The sequence below is a fragment of the Sipha flava genome, unplaced genomic scaffold, assembly GCF_003268045.1.
Source record: "Sipha flava isolate LNK unplaced genomic scaffold, YSA_version1 544_pilon_pilon, whole genome shotgun sequence".
NCBI lineage: Eukaryota > Metazoa > Arthropoda > Insecta > Hemiptera > Aphididae > Sipha > Sipha flava.
The window spans coordinates 50,879-70,945 of NW_020273527.1; the positions used below are offsets into that span (position 1 = coordinate 50,879).

Genomic DNA, 20,067 nt, shown 5'->3' on the forward strand with positions numbered 1-20,067 from the left:
CCACACAAGTGTACACTTTAAACAGGTTTTTTCCTTCGTTTTTTTCTTCTCTTACTCTTCTCTTCTCTTCCCCCTTCTCTTTTTTTCTATTCTCTTTCCGACCCGTAATAATATAATACCGTACAGGATGAGATCGTTAATTAAATACGAAATTGCCATCAATTACTTAGCGAAATGCTGGCCGTGATATTTTTATTCCGTCCCAGTGCCGCGCGTAGACCCGATCGAGACGAGTTCGGTTTTATCGTCCACCCGCGTGCGTCTCACCGCACGGCAATATTGTGGCACGAAAACGCAGTCTCGCAATCGAGACCGTGTTCGCAGGTGTTGTTCGAGTATTGTCCACTTCAATCGGTATCAATGACAGTAAAAACGATCGTTTTCCCATACGTGGACCATTCGTCCCGTACAGATCAATGAAAACATGTGGCCTGACGAGGGCAAAATGCATAAGATACCTTTAAAACCATACAATATTGATAGTGACGAAACCAGCTGAATACGGTTGGATACAATGTCATTAATTTTGTACTTTTAGAACTAGTACTCAATGCCTGCGCGATACTTGACTTCGGTACGATTAATGCATTGTTTATCGAATATTGATATCGATTAAAGTACAATATACATACCACATATGCGGAAGAACGCGCTTTTTTTGCGTTATCCGTTTTGTAAGACAACAGAAGTAATGAAAAATAAACTTTAATAACAAATTCTTTTTTTTTTTAACAATCAATTTATTAAATACCGTTACAACTTGTTGGAAGTATTTTTATGTATTTTAAGTATTCAAACAATGCATGACTGATTTTTTTAATTTTTTTCAAATCTTAATTACCTCGATATCTCAATTTGTTCGGAATCTCAAAATTTTTCCTGTTCCTCTTGAAATTCGACGTTACCAGAGTTTAATTTAACTGTAATCAGGGCTCATTTAAATGCATATTGATATTGCTACGTCATATTTAGTGTTAAGTAAGTCATAGAAACCTCATTCAACATACCATGATTAAATATGTGCAATTTAGAACAATTAGGCTTAAATTTTTTTGCTTTTTTAGCATGCTTATGTACTTTTTTATTTTATGAGCATAATATTAACAATTTTTGTTAATATTAACAATATCTGTAGATATTTTTAATACAAATTTCTAATATATTATGAAAAATCACAATTCGATATCGACGAAGAATTAAGAAAATCATCTTCATTTTTATTTTTTAGTATGTAATTTTAAAGATTAACTGTTAATGAATAAAGTCACATTTCTTTTTATTAAAATTAAAACTAAGATTTTTCAGGATTTTAACAACATTTTCACTGTATTGTTCCATGATTTCTTATGAAATTTTTCGAGTGCATCAACTCATAAGCTTTAGTTACACTTTAAACCATTGCAATTCATGTTTGTAAAATAAATAAGAAGAATTTTATGTACGGTTTTATGACGACACTCGAATTCGAAACCACGAGTAGAAGCAATTAAACGGTATATTGTCATACTTGACATTTTTCGGAGGGCTACTGCAGATACGACGTTATCACTGTTGGATTCTTCGGTTAAACATATAATATTCGATATCCATAAAACGTAATCTCAACCGTTAACAACCGTCTGCGAAACAAACACGTTTGAAAACGATTTATTAATTTTAACGTTATAAATGGAATGCGCATAACCGGTCATAATAATACGGTTAGGTAACGTTTTTCTCATGGGTATACGTTTTGCACCACAACACGTTACCTGCTAACAATATTATACAAGGTACCTAGGCACTGATTACAATTGCTGTTCACGTATTTAGAGCATTTTCAGTGTTGGGCTGCTGATCAGGTTTTATGTTTCGTCAGTAATATTATATACCTTTAGAACATACATATAATACGTTGGTACATTAAACGCGTCACCGTTAGTAGAGATACACGTCGTTTGGACGTTTTGCATCGTCTGCCACAGCAGTACAGCACGTGGTCGCATCCTTTTTAAGTTATGTGACGTACCGCCACCGTATTTTTTCATTGAAGTGCAACTATAGCAGGGCCATATTTAGGAAGTGAAATGGGGACATTTGTCCCGGGTGGCAAAATATTGATCTGTTTATGGGAAGGACCCGGCCGGGCACTGCTGTAGTCTGTAGCCCGGTATAATATTGTATCAATAAATATTATTTTTTTTTTTTTTTTGGAAAGAATTTGTACTATGATATGGCCATAGTTTGATGGCGTCATATTTTGTCAATCAACGATAACTAATAATTATTAAAATTATAGTTAAAAATATGTTAAGAAAAAAGTGATCTTTTTTTTTTGGTGGGGATGGGAGGCGTAAAAATATGGTTGATCCAGAGTGCAAAATGTTTAAATTTGTTGTTAAAATGTTTAAATTTTCAAAGCACTTTTCATAATTTATCTATACATTTTTAAATATTAGGTTATTTTATTGGCTGATACTGAATTGGTTCCGAAGCTCCAAACCCACATGCCGAATTGGTTCCCAACTGAAAAAAGTATTTTATTAGGTATAACCGAATTGGTTCCCGATTGAAAAAGGTATTTTATTAAGTATAGCCAAATTGGTTCCCGTTTAATGACGCACATTTTCCTTCTCAATTTTAAAGGCTTAGGACTGTCAACTTTAAAGTAGGGTTGGTTAAAAATATGCGTAAATGTGCGATAAAAAAAAAAAAAAATGATAAAATATCTACAATTTTAAACCGTTAATTTGGAAGTCAACTTGTCATCACTTTAAATAGGTTTTATGTTACCTCCCCCTTGAGTAGGAATAAATTCTTTAACGCCCCCTATGTTAAAATTCTATAATTAATGGTATGGGCTGAGAGATAGGAAAGAAGTTAATGATTTGGAAAATTTGAGTAATTATCTCATAACTAATGTTTTCATTTATGTTTTATTTTTGTTGCCCGTTGTGCTTTTGATCCACGGTCGTTGGTCAATCGTGTGTGTGTGTGTGCGTCAACACGTCATTTTGGATATTGTTGACCTCGTGGTCATATTTTGCCGCCGTGCGTCCTTACGTTGCGTCCCCGTTTATCGTGTTGGTCGACTGGTGGACACCGGTAGTGTGCCATCACCGTGCACGGTTTTAATTCACCTGCTTTTGTGCACGTTTTCACGTGGTTTTCACCCGTGGTCCTGGTTACTAGTCGGTTCGTCGTGAGCGTCGCGTACGCTAGTAGTACCAACTTCGTTCCCGATACGGGCCACCCATCGCCACGATTGTTGTCCGTTGCAGTCTGCTGGTTGGTAGCACTGCTGATCGACGTCGCCCTCTAGGAATCACGAGCTAGCGTTTATTGTTTCGGACCACTATCATCATTCCATTAGATAAGATTGTTTATTTATCTATTGATTATTTGCAAATCTTAATAATAATAAGTTTGTTTTATACCCAAGTGCACATTATTAATTTGGTTTAACATTTTTTTGGCCTTCTATTGTTCTTGAACATCACATTCCTGCTCTCATCACATCGTATAAGATTCTTCAAAGCGCACGTTCGTGCGGCCGGCTGGTGACAAATATTTTTCAAAGGCTCCGCGACGGTGCGTTCAAACAATATAGAGTCTATACTATAGACCTTTGCCTAGATGAGTCGATGTATTTTTGCTAGATTTCCAATCGCTTACGGTTTTGACTATATCCGCTACCCCACAGGCCAGTGAACTTAATGCCGAAAATCCTGCAAAAATAGGTATTAGTGGTAACACTTCACCCATTTTGGGGATAAATATGATTCTTGATGTTTGATTTTTCTTGACATTTTTACATGAAATCTTTTTAACTACCACAAGACATTTTCGAGCTAATTTCATAACATTTTTTTCACCTTTATTTTTCTTAAGTATATTCTTAACAGTCTTGATTGCTGATATGAATTTGAAACCGCTTCCTAATTTGCGTTTTAACTTCATTGCAGTGGTAACACCCCAAGCAACCACTTTTTCTTTTAAGGATGAGTCTTTCGCTTTAACCTTGTCTCACGCTTTATTTTCTAAAACGTAGTCTGCTTTTTTACGCTCGTACAGTGCGTTACTACGATCGTACGTTATATCATGGTCTTCGCAATAAGAATCCAGGGTGTTTACGCCGCAATCACCGCGGGCTAGACATTTTTTTAAAATCGTATCAAGTCCGAAGTACCGATAACCTATAAAAGAAAACAGTTATGTAATACAAGTATTTTCAAAAACAGCAATCTAATTACCAGTTACATGCAGCTCAACAGGAATTTTGTTTATAAGCGAGTTGATAAGATCACTTCCTTTATTCTTGTAGTTTCTGCGGCGGGGTGACATCGTGTAATTGTAACCTAGTTGGAATTCGTGCATAAATATTTATACAAAAAATGCGTTTTATGGATCAAGAGGTAAAAATATCAGTCGGAAATGTCGATCCTTATACGTTTATAGTATAGACTCTATACCGTCAAGACATGAAGTGCTATTACTGAACACCATACGTGCGATCAGCAATCAAAGTCATGACTTCCGAAGGTGAGCTTATAGCTGATCAATTAGCTAAAGCAAAAGAAAATATCAGACGTAAATACTCGGCGTTTAAAACATGGTGAATCTGAAGCTCGTTATTTTGTCTCAGAACGATAAATCTTCGAACCTCTGGAAAAAATATCAGCTCTATCGAATCAATAAAAAATACCAACCGATGAAGTTGCTGCAAACGAATTATCAGGAAAACCGATTTCGGTTGACATTGAAAGCTGGTTTCATTTTCAAGCCAAAGATAAAACATATGGACCGAAAAAACTATCGAACGGTATTATTAAACTAAGTGATAAAGAAATTAAATTCAACGGTAATATGATAATTATTGAAAGTAACACACCAGGATTTATAAATTTGTTGTTTTCAAAACATCCTTTTAGATATACTCAACAAGAGTTGGAAGTATATAAATCTATATTAACTCAAATTTCAGCTCATCTAACCTTAGACGGGGCAAAGATTAAAAGTGGTGGGGATAAATATAGAAACATTATTACTAAATTGTTTACAACCGGCAGTGGACTATCTATGAGATTACAGAAACATAATTTAGTTTATTGGGACGACCCGAACGAGCTTGTCGATCGCCTTAGACTTCTATTAGCCTCACGATCCGCGGGTAATACAGGAGTTTCGAACGAAATATTATCTATTTACGAAGAATTACATGAAGCCGAAATAATAAAAAGAATTCCTGATGTCTAAACGTGAGATCGCGTATGAGTTGCATAAAGTGGCAAGAAAAAATTATACCAGTCGTATAGTTAATGTTTACGGAAAAAATGATTTATGGCAGGTAGATCTCATTGAAATGATACCATACGCGAAAAAAAATAAAAGTTTTAAAAACATTTTGTGTATTATCGATTGTTTTACAAAATTTTCTTGGGCAATACCGTTAAAAACAAAAACCGGTAAGGAAGCTACCAAAGCTTTTTCTACAATATTACTCGATCGTTCTCCCAAACTGCTGCAAGTCGATAACGGGAAAGAATTTTATAATAAAACATTTGACGCCTTAATGAAAAAGTATGAAATTAAAAAATATTCGACGTTTAGCACGACTAAAGCGTATATCATTGAACGATTTAACCGAACTTCAAAAGAAAAAATGTTTAAAAAGTTTACCGCTAACGGATCACATGAATGGATTTCTATTCTACCAGTGTTAATGAAAAATTATAACAACAATTCAATACATCAAATTATCGGAACGACACCGATGCAAGCAGATAAAAACTACATCGATCGTATTAAACCAACGTAAGATTCCCGAAATAATATATAAATTCAAGGTAGGTGAAAAAGTTCATATAAGTACCCAAAAAGGTGTTTTTACTAAAGGATATCTACCCAATTGGTCGACGAAAATATTTACAATCAGCATAATAAATAACATTTTTCCGATAACATATAATCTTCAGGATTATACCGGTAACTCTTTATCAGTTTGTTTTTATTCCGAGGAAATATCTAAAACCACGTATTCCAGACAATTATTTACTCGAGAAAATAATTTGGAGAAGGGCTAATCAGTTGCTTGTCAAATGGCTTGGGTTCGATGAGAGACATAATAGCTGAATAGCAGCCGCTATCAGAAAATAGTCAGTATCGCGATGAACGTGTTTGGTACAATTATTGATGGTGAGAGAAGAAAAGCAATGTCCAGGATCGAAGAAACAAATGAAATACTCACATATAATCTAGACAAGATCAAAAATTTGCTCGAGAAACAAGAAGTCAGCATTATAACCCTTTTTAACAATGTACAAAATACACTTAGCCGAGAAAAACCGGTCCGGTTAATGCGATATTGCGTTTTTCTCGGCTTTTCTAGAAGCTTCTAATCGACACCACCACCCCCCGCACTAACGACCTGTTATCGCTACTCCGAGCACCGGGCCGTCGGAATATTGCGATGCAAGTCAGTGTCGTGCGTCCTCTCGCGCGGTGAGCCGTACACCGTCGCTACCGTATCGTCGTGCCGACAAATTACGCTTGTTTACGCGACTAGTGCCGCGTTTCTACGGGTCATCGTTCCCGTGTCGTAGTGCCTACTGTCCGCGCGTGGGTTCATTACGCGCCGAGTGTAGCCCCCGTGCCGTTGTTGCCGTGTCGTCGCGTTGTGCCGCTGCGTCGTGCAACCCGACGCAATTCGTTCGCGCGACATTTTCGTCGTGTCGCATCCGAAGTGCCCAGCCGTTATTTGCGGATCAACACGCGGGTTTTTCCCAAGCCACCAGTCAGAGCTGTTCAGGTGATTCCGGATCGACTTCAACTGCCGTCAAGTTGGCCATTCTGGACCGGGTGACAATTTGTTATCAAGTTATCATACTCGTATTGTCAATATTATTATTTTATGATTTGTATGTAATCTCAATTGATTATTATTCATATTAGTATTATTTATATTTTCTGGGCGCCCGCTTAATTATTTGTACATATTATGTTCAATTATTTTGTAGTTTTCAATACATTTATTTCGCGCAAAGCGCTATTACAATTTATCGTGTAATATATATATATATGTATACGTATATATATATATATATATGAAGGTCACCTTGTCCTGTCCCGTTTGATTCTAGTTTCTAAGAATAAGAAGCCAAACCACAAAAGCAGACGAGGGTTAATTCCCAAGTAAAAGGAGACTGTCTGCATTAGAAGTTCTTTTTTATCCTCCTTTTACAAACAACGAAGACGATATAAGAATTCAACTAGAGATATTATATCGATGCAAACAGATTTCCAAACCAAGTTAAATCATATTAATTTTTTAATGAGTCTATGGGTGACTTCAGAATACTGATAAATAAAATTAATTCAAATATTATAGAGTTGGACAAACGGGTTAATAACGTTGAAAAATATTCTACGGTTAATTTAATCGAAACAAATAGAGGTATTAACATATTATCCGATCGAATTTCTAAAGTAGATAAACGTATCTCTAATTTTTAAAGTATTCGTACAGATAAATAATGTTTTCAGACTTGATATTACCTGCTGCGAAAGCTATGGTTTCTGCAATGATCGACGAAAAAGCTGCAAATAGCTTAAATAAAATTGCATTGTCAAATGATACAGTAAAAAAACGAACTGATGGTTTATCAGGAAATATTAAAGAACAGTTGTTAAGAAGAATCAATAAAAGTGACTACTTTAGTCTCCAACTTGATGGAAGTACCGATATAACTAATAAATCAGTATTACTGTTTTATGCAAGATACGAATACGAAAATGTCATTTCCTAAGACATTTTATTCGTCACCACTGTAGTACATACAACGGCAGAAGAAATATTTTGTAAAATTAATGAATTTATTATAGTGAATGTAATTGAATGGACTAAATGTGTAGGAGTAAGTATAGATGGTTGTAATGAACTGAACACGTCGAGTTTTATCATAACAAAATAAGTTTATTCATAAGCATAATTGTTTTACAAAAATGTATAAGAATATATGTATAAATACATAACATAACATTTAACATAACATAAGATTTAACATAATATAACATTTAACATAACAATTAATATTTAATATGTTTATAACTTACGGCTCTGTAGCACTTTGAAGTCAAACGATAATTTATAATATAATAATAAATAATGATATTATTATTAAATGTTGCGGCGTAAAAAGGAGACACGAATGTAGCACGGAGTTCTATAACTATGAATAATAGAATAGTCAAAGGTGTGGGGTGGTATTACGGCCACACCGGATTATTTACTTACCCACGCAATTTTTATTTTAAAAGAAAATGATTTACGCGCCGAAAATGTCGATGAAAACTAAGATTGTTTTGGTGGGGAACGATGACATCGGTGGGAAGATATTTGTAGGCCAGGCAGTCCGACAGACGGGGTTTTAAGGCCGTAACCTGGACTCTGAACCTTTAGTAATATCTCACAACCGATATTTGGTCAGAAAGAAATGACGAATTGGTCTGTCGATCTCATATATATGTGTATTTGGTGGTTATTGATTTAATTTCCTGGGTGAGTAAAAGGTACATGTTTCATTTAATAAGTTTTTTATAGATTAATGTATATTGCTTTTGGAGATATTAATTTATTGTGCATTGGAGGCGTTTCCGAATTCTACTATTTATTTACTGTTAAAGAAAGTTGAAAACTTATTATTAATTGTATTATGAATTTTATGTTTTTAATATTATATCGCGCCAGCGCTATCTACCGACGTCGCAGTGCGAGACCGACGGGTCTATGCATGACGTCATAAGGTACCGGTGGCGTGGCATAGCGGATGGTGGTAGGTGTGTGTGATCGTTACATGGTGCTCGCGCAATGTCAGGAAAATTTACTGGATTAATTACACGAATTAGAAAAATCATACCATCAGTCACATGGCATCATTGTTGCATTCATCGCGAAGCCATAATTTCCAAAAAAATACCAATACATTTGAAAACAATTTCGGACGAAGCTGTAAAAATTGTGAACTTTATAAAAGCAAAATCACTGAATTCAAGAATTGTTGAAAAACGTTGCAAATACATGGATAGTGAACATTATCAAATTTTGTTGCACTCTGAAATTCGTTGGTTATCTCGAGGTAATGTGCTCTCTCGTCTATTTGAATTGAAAGATGACGTAAGATTATTTTTAATCGAACATAAATCATTTTCGTTGAGTAAACGCATGAATGATTATTCTTGGTTGGCTACTTTAGCATATCTATCAGATATATTTACTCATTTAAATGCACTTAATTTAAGTCTTCAAGGAACACATGTTACAATATTCAAAATTGAAGATAAGATTGAAGCAATGATTAAAAATTTAGAACTGTGGAATCTTCGGCTGTCAAAGAAGAACTACGATCCATTTCCAAATCTCAAAAATTTTATTGAATCAACTGAAGAAGAATTGTTAGATAAAGATTCTAAGTATTTCAGACAACATATGGGTGATATGCAACGTAGCTTCCATGATTACTTTCCTGTTCCAGATATAAGTAGAAATTTGATTCGACAACCTTTTGAAATTGATATTCATCAAATAAATAGACTGACAACATTGGAAGAAGAAAACCTTGTAGACATTTTTACAGATACAAGTTAAATATTAAATTTAAAAAAATGTCATTAGAAAATTTTTGGTTGCATGTTTGAAAAGAGTATCCACAATTATCAAGTAAAGCTCTGAAAATTTAAATTCCATTCCCCACCCCTTTTTCATGTGAAAAAGCCTTCTCCGCCCTCGTTTATATTAAGAATAAGTTTCGAAATCGAATAGAAAACGTAGAATCTGAATTACGATTAAAGCTTTCAAATTGAAATGCAACATCAACCATCGCATTGACAATTGATTAAGTTAATAAAAATTTAGTATTAGGATATTAAGAATAAAATAATTTACAATATTTTTTTTTAAATTTAAGTGTTTAAAATGAAAAATTAAGTTCAATAAAAATAATTATAAATGTGTATATTTTGTTAAGTCTACTTCTATAATTTGTAATATAAAATAGTTATATGTTAATAATATTTTGGTTATGATAACTTGATATGATCTGTAAAAAAAGGTATTCCACAAAAAATTGGTAGGAGGTCCGCGATTTCTAAAAATCTTTCATCGGGGGTCAGTGTTCTACAAAAGGTTAAGAACCGCTGTCTTAGTATATTATTGATTCTGAAGAAAAATTTCATTTGCTGTAGTCCATGCGTAAAAAATGAACAAGTGCAATTCTTCCATACTTATATGTATACTCAAGTGTTTTTATTTAAACAGTACATTTAACAAAAAACCTGTTTTTTCCGTTTTAAAAAATCGGTAAATAGTAGTTTAATACATAACGTATAACATAGTTAAATCTATGAATTACTTTGATTGGTATCTTTTAGTTTTCAATAGTAACGAATTAGTATATTCTATGAAACAATAAAATGTATTTGCTTAAGCTTCTAGTTCTTCAAGCAGTACAAATACTCGTCCGTGCACCAGAACCATCGGTAAGTACAAATTTATCCCATGAGAGACATGGTAAAAATGAATTGATTGATTCAACCCAAACAAATAATCTGGAAAAAAAACTGGTTGTTGAGGTCGACAAGTATTTCAGTCGGGTGGAAAAAGATGACTCATCAAAATTTATCAATCACTTAAAGGGTTATAAATGTGGTAGTTTAATTCGAGATATAGATGTTCAAAAATTAGAGTACAATATATTTATGATTTTAAATCGAATGTATAATCGTTGGGATAGAAGACTTCCTGAGAAGAAGTATGCTTTAGAAGACATAGATCATGAAAATACAATTGTTAAACTATTTAAATCAGAGTACGTACAAACAATATGTAAACATATTCCACGATGTCTTGATTTCATCTACATTTGTGCACCTACTTTTAAAAATTTAACAATTATATTTTCATTATATTCGGACATTTGTCACTTACGCGATTTATATGTTTTAAAATATGATGATAAAGATAAAATCCCCGATAACAATGAAAATTTTACCAATATTGAACATGAACGTATAAACTCGTTATACGAAAGTCTATCTAAAATTAAGTTTATTCTCTTAAAAACCAATCACTTTACCGAAATAAATGACATGAAATTTATAAAAAAAATATACAAAACAATTAATGAAATTGATAAAACAAATATGATACCAAGTAGTAATTGGTATAAAAAATCGATTTTAATTTATTATTCACCACCAGAAATGTTAAAAATTCGTTATTTCAGAACTGAACATTTGATTATTAACGATATGAATAAAAATGAAATTCACGAACTCATTCTTGGGTTAAAATTCATCATTTTACATGTTGGGAAAGCATTGTTAAACTCTAATAATAATTATGAAATACCAGAATCAGATGAAAATTTCATAATTAGTTACAACTTGGCAATAAATGAATTATTACTTAAGGTTTTCCGGATAATAAAACATCATTTTCGAAACATGGTTTTAAAAGCTGTTGAAGAGTTTTCAATACAAGAAAATGAAACGAGCGTTATCTATAAGGTTCCGTTTGACAAAGTATTGTCGAAGGGAGAGTTTAAAAAAATTTGTAAAAAGACTCCTTTAATTCTGTATTATTTGTACAGTGCTCGTATCACCGATCTAAACGTATTCAGTTTGTATTTAACAATATGCAGTAATTGGCATGAGTTTTTAAATAAACGATGTATATCCTATAAAACAAACTGTGGAAGGTGGATGTACGATTCGCAATGTGTATCACAGTCGGTAAATGAAAAACTAATGTTAAACTATTATATGATTACACAAAAGGCGATATATGATGAAAACAATATGATTAATTTTCCAAATCTAAATTTTACGGCAGATATTACTCGAAGTATCTATAATAAATTGAAAAAATTTTACAAAAATAAGAAGATATATTTATGGACGTCATTTGCTTGGTTAAGCTCAGCATACATTTTTACTCAAAATCTAAATTCCGACGATTTGAACGAAATAAGAAAGCAGACAGTAACACTCGGTTTGGAAAATATACCAATAACGATGCTGTATGATCAACTTTTACCATGGAATGCAAATTTAAAAACACTAATAGATTTTAAAACCCTAGTCGAAAATTTCTTTATTCAAAAGTTATGCCAATACGTTAAGAGTCAAGCAGAATATATTTATATTTTCTTTGTATTTACGAACGTAAATGATGTCAATGATAGTGTATTCACGCGGCTGCAAAAATCTACTAAATGGTATAAATCGGGAACACAGGAATTGTTTAAGTTAATGGAATCGACCATTGAGGGGTTTAAAATTCCCGATGAAATTAATTCGGTTATCGAAGCAATTGAAAAAATTAGCGTTCATACGATTGATGAGTTCAAGGATTATATGGATAATATGACAGAGGATTATGAAAAAAATTCGAGGTTGAATGATATTTTATCAAGTATGGATTCTGATGATGTAATTCAATTGAACAAAGGTTTTTTAAAAAACTGTGTTGATGCTATAAATTTTATAAATAATTATATTGTGTTTTTAAATAGTACCGATGGACTTCCTGATTTATTGGAAACTTATGATGTTCAAGAACTTTGTAAAAATGGCAATTTAGATAGTGTATTTATTACAAATTAATACATTTTCAAAGTTTCCCGTATGTATTTTCCATCAGACGTGTATTTAAAATAATTTCTAGGGGAGGGGGCGACTATCATTTTTTCTTTAATTCAGGCTCAAAATTTAGAAGTAAAATGTTTGTTAATATTTAAATCAGGTCAATCCTTAATATTTGTGATTTTTTTTTTTTTTTAATCTAATGCCGTTTCCACTTAGAATTGACTTTTGTGTAGTTCTTTTTTCACACCTAGCTGTGTTTTGAAAGTTTCGCTTTTATTTTATTTGATTTTTTACTAAGTATGAACCACGGCTAAAATCAAAATAATATTTATTGTTTATTATTATGGGACATTTAAACGTTATAATCAATTGAACGTTTAACGCTAAAAATAATTTATACTAATTTCAATTTAATTAAACGCTTAGATTAGGTTATTAATTCTAAGATAAATTACTGAGGAAAAATAGAATGAGCAATAATGTATTTTACTGATAATAACTAATTATTTGTTCCTTTATTTGCATTTGTGTATTACAATTGTTAAAAAAAAAAAATTAAAAGATTTATTATCAAACAAATAAATAATTTTTATTTTTTTATTTTATATAAATGTATTAAAACTATGAAGCTTTATAGTAATCAAGGCAAGTTTGTATTATAATAAAATATATTATGGTCTTTGCATATAATCTGTGCGCAATTAATATATAATTTAGTAGCCTTATGATTTTTCAAGTGGTTTCAAAAAATATGCCCTTTAGAAGATCGTTACCGTTGTATATCACCCACTTTATGAACTGTTATGTTTTACTAATGTTTAAGTGTATATTTTATTTTATTTCGTTAAACAATATCATGTTAATATGGTAGATATTCGATTTGTACTTGCATTAATTTATGAGCCACTTTTTACCAAAAATACAAGTCTTGTTTTTCTTAATGTAGTAATTTCTTGGAAAATTATTTATGTTTTTAATCCACTGATGTTTGACATTGAACAAAATACTACTAATTGCTAGCAGTACATCACCGTGTCATAGTGTAATTCTTGGTCTTCTCTTTATTCATTGTCTGAAATGTCACTGTTAAAAATGTTTGAATTTCTGTTGATTTTCATCAAATTATATCTATAGTGGCCTGCTGAAATTTTTTTTTGGCCTGGCTTCTTTTTAGCATACCCTTCAAAAAGTTCAAATGACGCCCCTGCTTTAGGCACATACCCCGACGCAGTATATTACGAAGACGATGCACCCTGATAGCGAGGTGGCTGGTGATGCATCATCAAAATGCCATGGAAAAAATAACTGATCGATGACAGATGTCAACCTTGTTGGGTTAGGGAGAACAGACTTCACGGTTGCGTGGGTCATCGATCAATATCGACGTTAAACCTCCTTCGATACCGTGGAGGTTATCTGAGCGGTGTCCCTCCATTATCGAAAATTATGTAAACAAATAAAACGAAAAAAAAACCTACAACTTTAGGTATATATTTATTTATAAAGTCGGATAGTACGGTCCAATGTAATACTTAACGCATGATATGGTACAGTCTGGGCTAATACAGACTGAACATTACGGTCCGGACCATTAACGGTCCAAAATGTTTTATGATCGCACCGACAGTCCGTCCACGGTCTACTTTATTAAATGTTATTTAATATCTGGTCGGGTCTAGTCTAAAAATAATATGAAGCCATCGGTTTGGTCAAATTTTGGTCTTTGATTAACGTTTATGTGTGGTCCTGTCCGACTTCCGTCTCCTGGAAAGTTTTGAAGTTCGGTCTGTTCTTTAAAATAACGGACTGTGCAGAGCACTAATATATATATATGTCTATATCACAATTTATTCTAAAGATTGAAAACTATATTTATCAGTGAAATTATTTTAATAATAATTCTGATTAATCTGACAATTTATAATGAATCAAATTTTTATCATAAGTATAATATTGTTGTATTATACAACTTGTATATAGCCTCTTTTGCCTACTTGAAGATTAGTTTTTTGTCAAATCAAATTAGTTATCAAATACCATAAGGATGTGTACAAACAATATTTAATTTGGAGTTTGAATTCCTTTTAGAATTAAAAAAATGATTTTTGGCCAACTTTTCACGTTTTTCGACCATTGGTCGTGGTCTCTCACGGAAAGTTATCCGCATGGTGTTTACTTTTTTCAACGTAACTGTATATTTCACTTGTGCATAGGTATAGTGCCGAAAGTTTCGGTAGACCTAATGCGCTACTGATCGGAAGTTTTTGGAAAAAAAAATCAACATAAATATTTAGTATGAGTTGTAACGAAGTAGGTAACATTTCTACTTAATAAATATTTCCTTTTTGTTCATATTAGAAAATGAATTGTGCTTTATTATAGCATATAAATAATACTTACATGCTCTGTTTAATTAATCTTTTGATGGAAGTGGATTAAAAAAAACCTCGATTTGTGTTTGTATTATGGTTAGAAATTATGCTCTTAAGGACTTTTATTATAATCGACCTAAACATCAAAATATCACTTGCATCAACTCCGTCTAATGGACATAGTAAAGGTATCTATTACGATGGAGTGAGTAATTGTTTCAATGGCTACGTACACACCCGAAATTTTATAAATCATTGACGATATTAATTATAAAATTCATAAAAATGTTATTGTGATTTAAAATTATAACTAAAATCGTAAAATTTATATGACTATTAAATCAAAATAAAAAAAGACTGATATAGATAAGCGAAATTGAGCTAAAATCTAAAAACAAAATTTAAATTTATATCGAATAATTTATTTCAATTTGAAGTCAGTTTAAGATAATATTTTTTTGATACAAACAAATTCATACAGTCAAACTATTTTAAATATTATACATTCATGAAGATTTTCACATGTACTACGTAGTAAACTCATGACGAACAAAACAGTTTAACATTCCACCATCAAGAAATCAAGAAACTGTACCAAAAATAAGGTTTACGCAATACCATTTATCGCTTGAAAAAGGCGCAACATGCGTAACTTATGTATGCGTTGTATATAGACATTAATTGAATATTTATAATTGTTGGGTACAATTCGGGAATGATCAAGAAGGTTCTCAATCATTCTATTGATGTATCCGTATCACCGCGTTAACGGTCGAATTTTTCTAGATAACGATAAACCCCTTCCCTTCACTGACCTATTCTCGCCGCCGTACCCGATATATATATATATATATATATACGGGTCGCCGCAACTGGTCGGTGTGTCGTCGTTTCCTTTGTGTTGGTTGTTGCCGCGTGTATATTTTGTGATATCGTGTTATTTACGTTACGTTGGTGGTTGTCACGTAATATTTATCGTCGGCTCTTGCAGTGGTGCAGTACGCGGTAATATTTGTTTATTATTTATTTATTGATATAATTATTATTATTTTATTATAATTATTCATTATTATTTTATTTTATTCTTATTACATGTTTCATTTGTTAATATATATTATAACAATTTACTAGATTGTAATTTTTTATATATACAAGAAAGGTGTATAGAAACGGTCCACTCTTTTTATCGGAGCTTGGTTTCCCCGAGCAAATAGACTTGTTCGGGACCTCGCTCACACATTTTTGGTCCTTCGAGCCGGATACAGTGTTGACAATATGGCTCCATCAAAGTCTTCTAAACAAGAACTAACGCGAGCACGCATCGCACGAGATGCGACGTTAAATTCCACACGGAAAATACATGCGTAGGTCATGGAGGCGAACATGGACGAACAAAAACGACCAATATTTATCGCACGACACAAGACATTAGAACGTGCGGTGAAGTCGTTTGAAACTGAACAAAGAAATATTCTTTCATCACCGGTTGAATTAAACAGATTTGATGAATTTACAAGTTTGGATATAGAAACTACCGAGAATATGGAACAACTGTGTGGAGAAATTCGAGTGGTGTTCACTAAAATACGTGGATATCCTTCAACTACGCAACAAGATGCAATGGTAGGTCGCGAGAATGCGTTTAATGTTCATGCATCATTTTCGTTGCCGAAGATAGAGCTTCCAAAATTCGACGGTAGTCTTATCAACTGGTTCACTTTTCGCGATATGTTCACCTCACTAGTGTATGAAAATCGGTCAATAACGGATGTAGAGCGCTTTCATTATTTGGTGTCTTGTTTATCAGGATCGGCTTTGAACATTGTCAAGTCGGTTCCGCTAACTTCGGATAATTACGCAATCGCCTGGTGTGCGCTTCGGAATCGTTATGATAACAAACGACTTCTTGCGATAGCACATTGTGATAAATTATTTTCGTTTGGACGCTTACAACAGGAATCGGTATCTTCGTTATTATCAGTTTTCAATACCTTTCGCGAGAATGTGGCCGCGATGAAGGCACTCGGTACCGTTGATTTGTCTGGATTCTTGCTATTCTATATCGGTGCCCGTATTATTGACCCTGATACTCGTCGATTATTTGAAACAAGTTTACCTCAAGAAAGAATACCAAGCCTGGATGAGTTATTGGATTTTGCCGACAATCGATGTAAAATATTTGAAAATTTCGGCGCAAACACGACTACGCTGTCAGTAGGTAACAGTAGTTCTAGGAAGGGCAAGGGTAGCCAGACGCCCGTGAAGACTTCATTATCGACTACTGCCACTTCCAGGAACAAATGTTCATTTGGCGAGCGTGATCACCCGTTATTTCGTTGTTTAGCGTTCAAGAAGAAAACTGTGGTGGAACGGCGGGAGTTTGTCACTAATAATGAACTATATTTTGTTTGTCTACGTCCGAATCATGAAGAAAACTCTTGCAAGTCGGAGTACTTATGCAAACTTTGTGAAGGACGACATAGTGTACTGCTCCATGTAGATTGAAAAAGGGTTATAGGATAACAATTTACTAGACTGTATTTTTTTATATATACAAGAAAGGTGTATATATACAGTCCACTCTTTTTATCGGAGCTTGGTTACCCCGAGCAAATAGAATTGTTCGGGACCTCGCTCACACAATAATAGTAATACACTTCTCATTTGTGTTGATCATCGGCAAACCTCCCAAACCTTGAGGCCTTGTGGTGTCAAGTGCTGTACAACGTGGGTCTTGCTTATTTTTATCTAAAAAGTAAATCAAAAATAACTAGAATGGAAAACATACAGATATTGTCTATAATCTGTATCGACCATATAAACTATATTTATACGGATCTTGGAATATATCTTCTAAAACTGAAGACTATATCAATAACGAAAACTGATAGGACTCTAATCAGTGATTTTACTACACTTGTCACTTGTTGCCTTCTGACAAGAAAATGTTGTGTTATCCGTAGGTATAAAGATAATTCTCATACTAACCTAACCAAATCTAACTGTTAAATGTATATTGTACACTGTATAACTGTATTATACACTGTGAGGAATTTATTCTGTACACTATTAACTTTGATTATGTACCTACAACAATGACGGGAGAAGGGGAAAATTGGGGCAGCTGCCACGGGAGCACACGAGTTGCTTCCTAAAAAATTCATGTATTTTAATTAAGGGTTCTTATACAACTAACAAAAATAAGTTAATTTTATAAATCAATAAATGTTGACTTCGAAGTTATTCACTTCGAGTTCGATATAAATTATTTTTATTTAGTGAATATCTGTAATTATTAATGTACTTTTGTAGTTGTGGTCGGTATCACTCGCATTAAGTAAAATATCATCATTTTCGTTAATTTTTAAATATGCTGTACACGTTTTAACGGTACATTTCCAACGTTGAATGTTATTGGCCAAACATTTATGAAAACAGAACTTATATTTATCAATTATTTTCAAATGTTTTTGTTTTTCACTAATAATATTTTGCTCTTCCATCTAAAAATTAAACAGTTATCACAGCTCACGTAGGTATAGGAAAAAGTAACGAACGAAGACTGAACTGCAGTAAAATACATACTAAAGAGCAATCATTAATAGTAGATACCGTACATAATCAAGTATTTTATATCAGCTTGGTAAATCTTGAACATTGTGAAACTAAATGATATACACACATAAATATAATTACAAAGCTTTACCGATGTAGTATAGGTAGAATAAAGGTCGTAATTTATTGTTCACGATTTCGATAAACGAATTTGCTATCCATTATTTTAATTTATATTACTATCGAAACATAAAATTAGTGCCCAGGCTACCTTATAATAATTAATACACCACGGAGAACCCCTGAAACGAAATAAAACTCTACTTCCTAACAAAAATATATAGTGGGACGCAAATAGTGTATAACTTTTTTACGGGACGCAACTAAGGTGCCCTGGTTGCCACGGGTGTCACGTGTTAAATTATAAATAAGGACCCACGATTCTGATTTAACTGAACTTAAAATAAATTAATAATAGAAATTATTAGACTCAACATTAATTTGGCCCACGGTCTTAAAATCTCTACCTCCGTCAGTGACCTACTATCAACGTCCATTACCCTGCCCCCCCTCCATCCAGAAATGTGTGATTTTTTTCATGCTTATAATTAGTACGTAAATTGTATGAATTTATACGAAGCTCGTTCACCGAGAAAAATTCGTTTTTTGCGGGAGGGGCTGGAATAACATTATTCCAGCTCCTCCCACCAGTAAAAATACAGGTTTTACAAAAATTTATTTTGCGAATAATTAGTATGTAATTTGTATGAATTTATACGACCATTTTTTGAATTTATACGGAGCTTGTTCACCGAGAAAAGTAGTCTTACAAATTCATACAAATTACGAACTAAATATAAGCATGAAAAAAAATCACTCATTTCTGGATGGGGGGGGGGCAGGGTAATGGACGTCTACTATCACCATATTTGATTAAATTTTTAATTTTATAAATCATATATTCATGTGTACTTTATTTATTGAAGTAAACTGTTAAGTATTATTATAACAGCAATTTAAAAGTATTTCATTTTTATAAGCTAAATGTAAATATTTATTTTCAAATCCCTAACCCATAATTGAACAATTCTGCATATGCCAATGATCGTAATAGGATAAGTGTTATGGCAAATGACAAAAACAATGAAAATTCCTTAACTAATTAGGGAATGCAATAAATAAATATAAAAAATGGAACTGTTTGTTATTTACCCTTTGTGTTCGATTTTTAACAAATAAATTGTTAAATGTATTCATTCACACTAAAATTATACGATATTAAATAGGTTATGTGGTTTTAATGTTGCACGATTAAACCATATATGAAGAGCAGAAAAAAATGTGTCTCCGTGCTAGACATTTAGTTATTTTGTAAAATTTTACATGCAATTCATACAATTATACATAGCATACGAAAAATTTCTATGTATATTATTGACTGTGAAGAAAAATTGTATTTGCTGTAGTTCGTACGTAAAAAATGAACAAGTGCAATTCTTCCATACTTATATGTATACTC

General features: G+C 32.7%; 3 protein-coding genes across 3 annotated transcripts; all 3 read left to right on the forward strand.

The window, feature by feature from the left end:
* The first annotated feature begins 6,146 nt into the window (after positions 1-6,146).
* Positions 6,147-7,784, forward strand: LOC112690994 (protein FAM200A-like). Its single transcript, XM_025565107.1, has 3 exons — positions 6,147-6,331; positions 7,431-7,432; positions 7,522-7,784. The coding sequence occupies exons 1-3, from the start codon at positions 6,147-6,149 to the stop codon at positions 7,782-7,784; spliced, it is 450 nt and encodes a 149-aa protein (XP_025420892.1).
* A 1,061-nt stretch (positions 7,785-8,845) lies between these two features.
* Positions 8,846-9,622, forward strand: LOC112690995 (zinc finger BED domain-containing protein 5-like). The gene has a single exon (XM_025565108.1). It carries the CDS (start codon positions 8,846-8,848, stop codon positions 9,620-9,622), a length of 777 nt encoding a protein of 258 aa, XP_025420893.1.
* A 6,754-nt stretch (positions 9,623-16,376) lies between these two features.
* On the forward strand, positions 16,377-17,498 carry LOC112690996. The gene has a single exon (XM_025565109.1). The coding sequence runs from the start codon at positions 16,377-16,379 to the stop codon at positions 17,496-17,498; it is 1,122 nt and encodes a 373-aa protein (XP_025420894.1).
* The last annotated feature ends 2,569 nt before the right edge of the window (positions 17,499-20,067 follow it).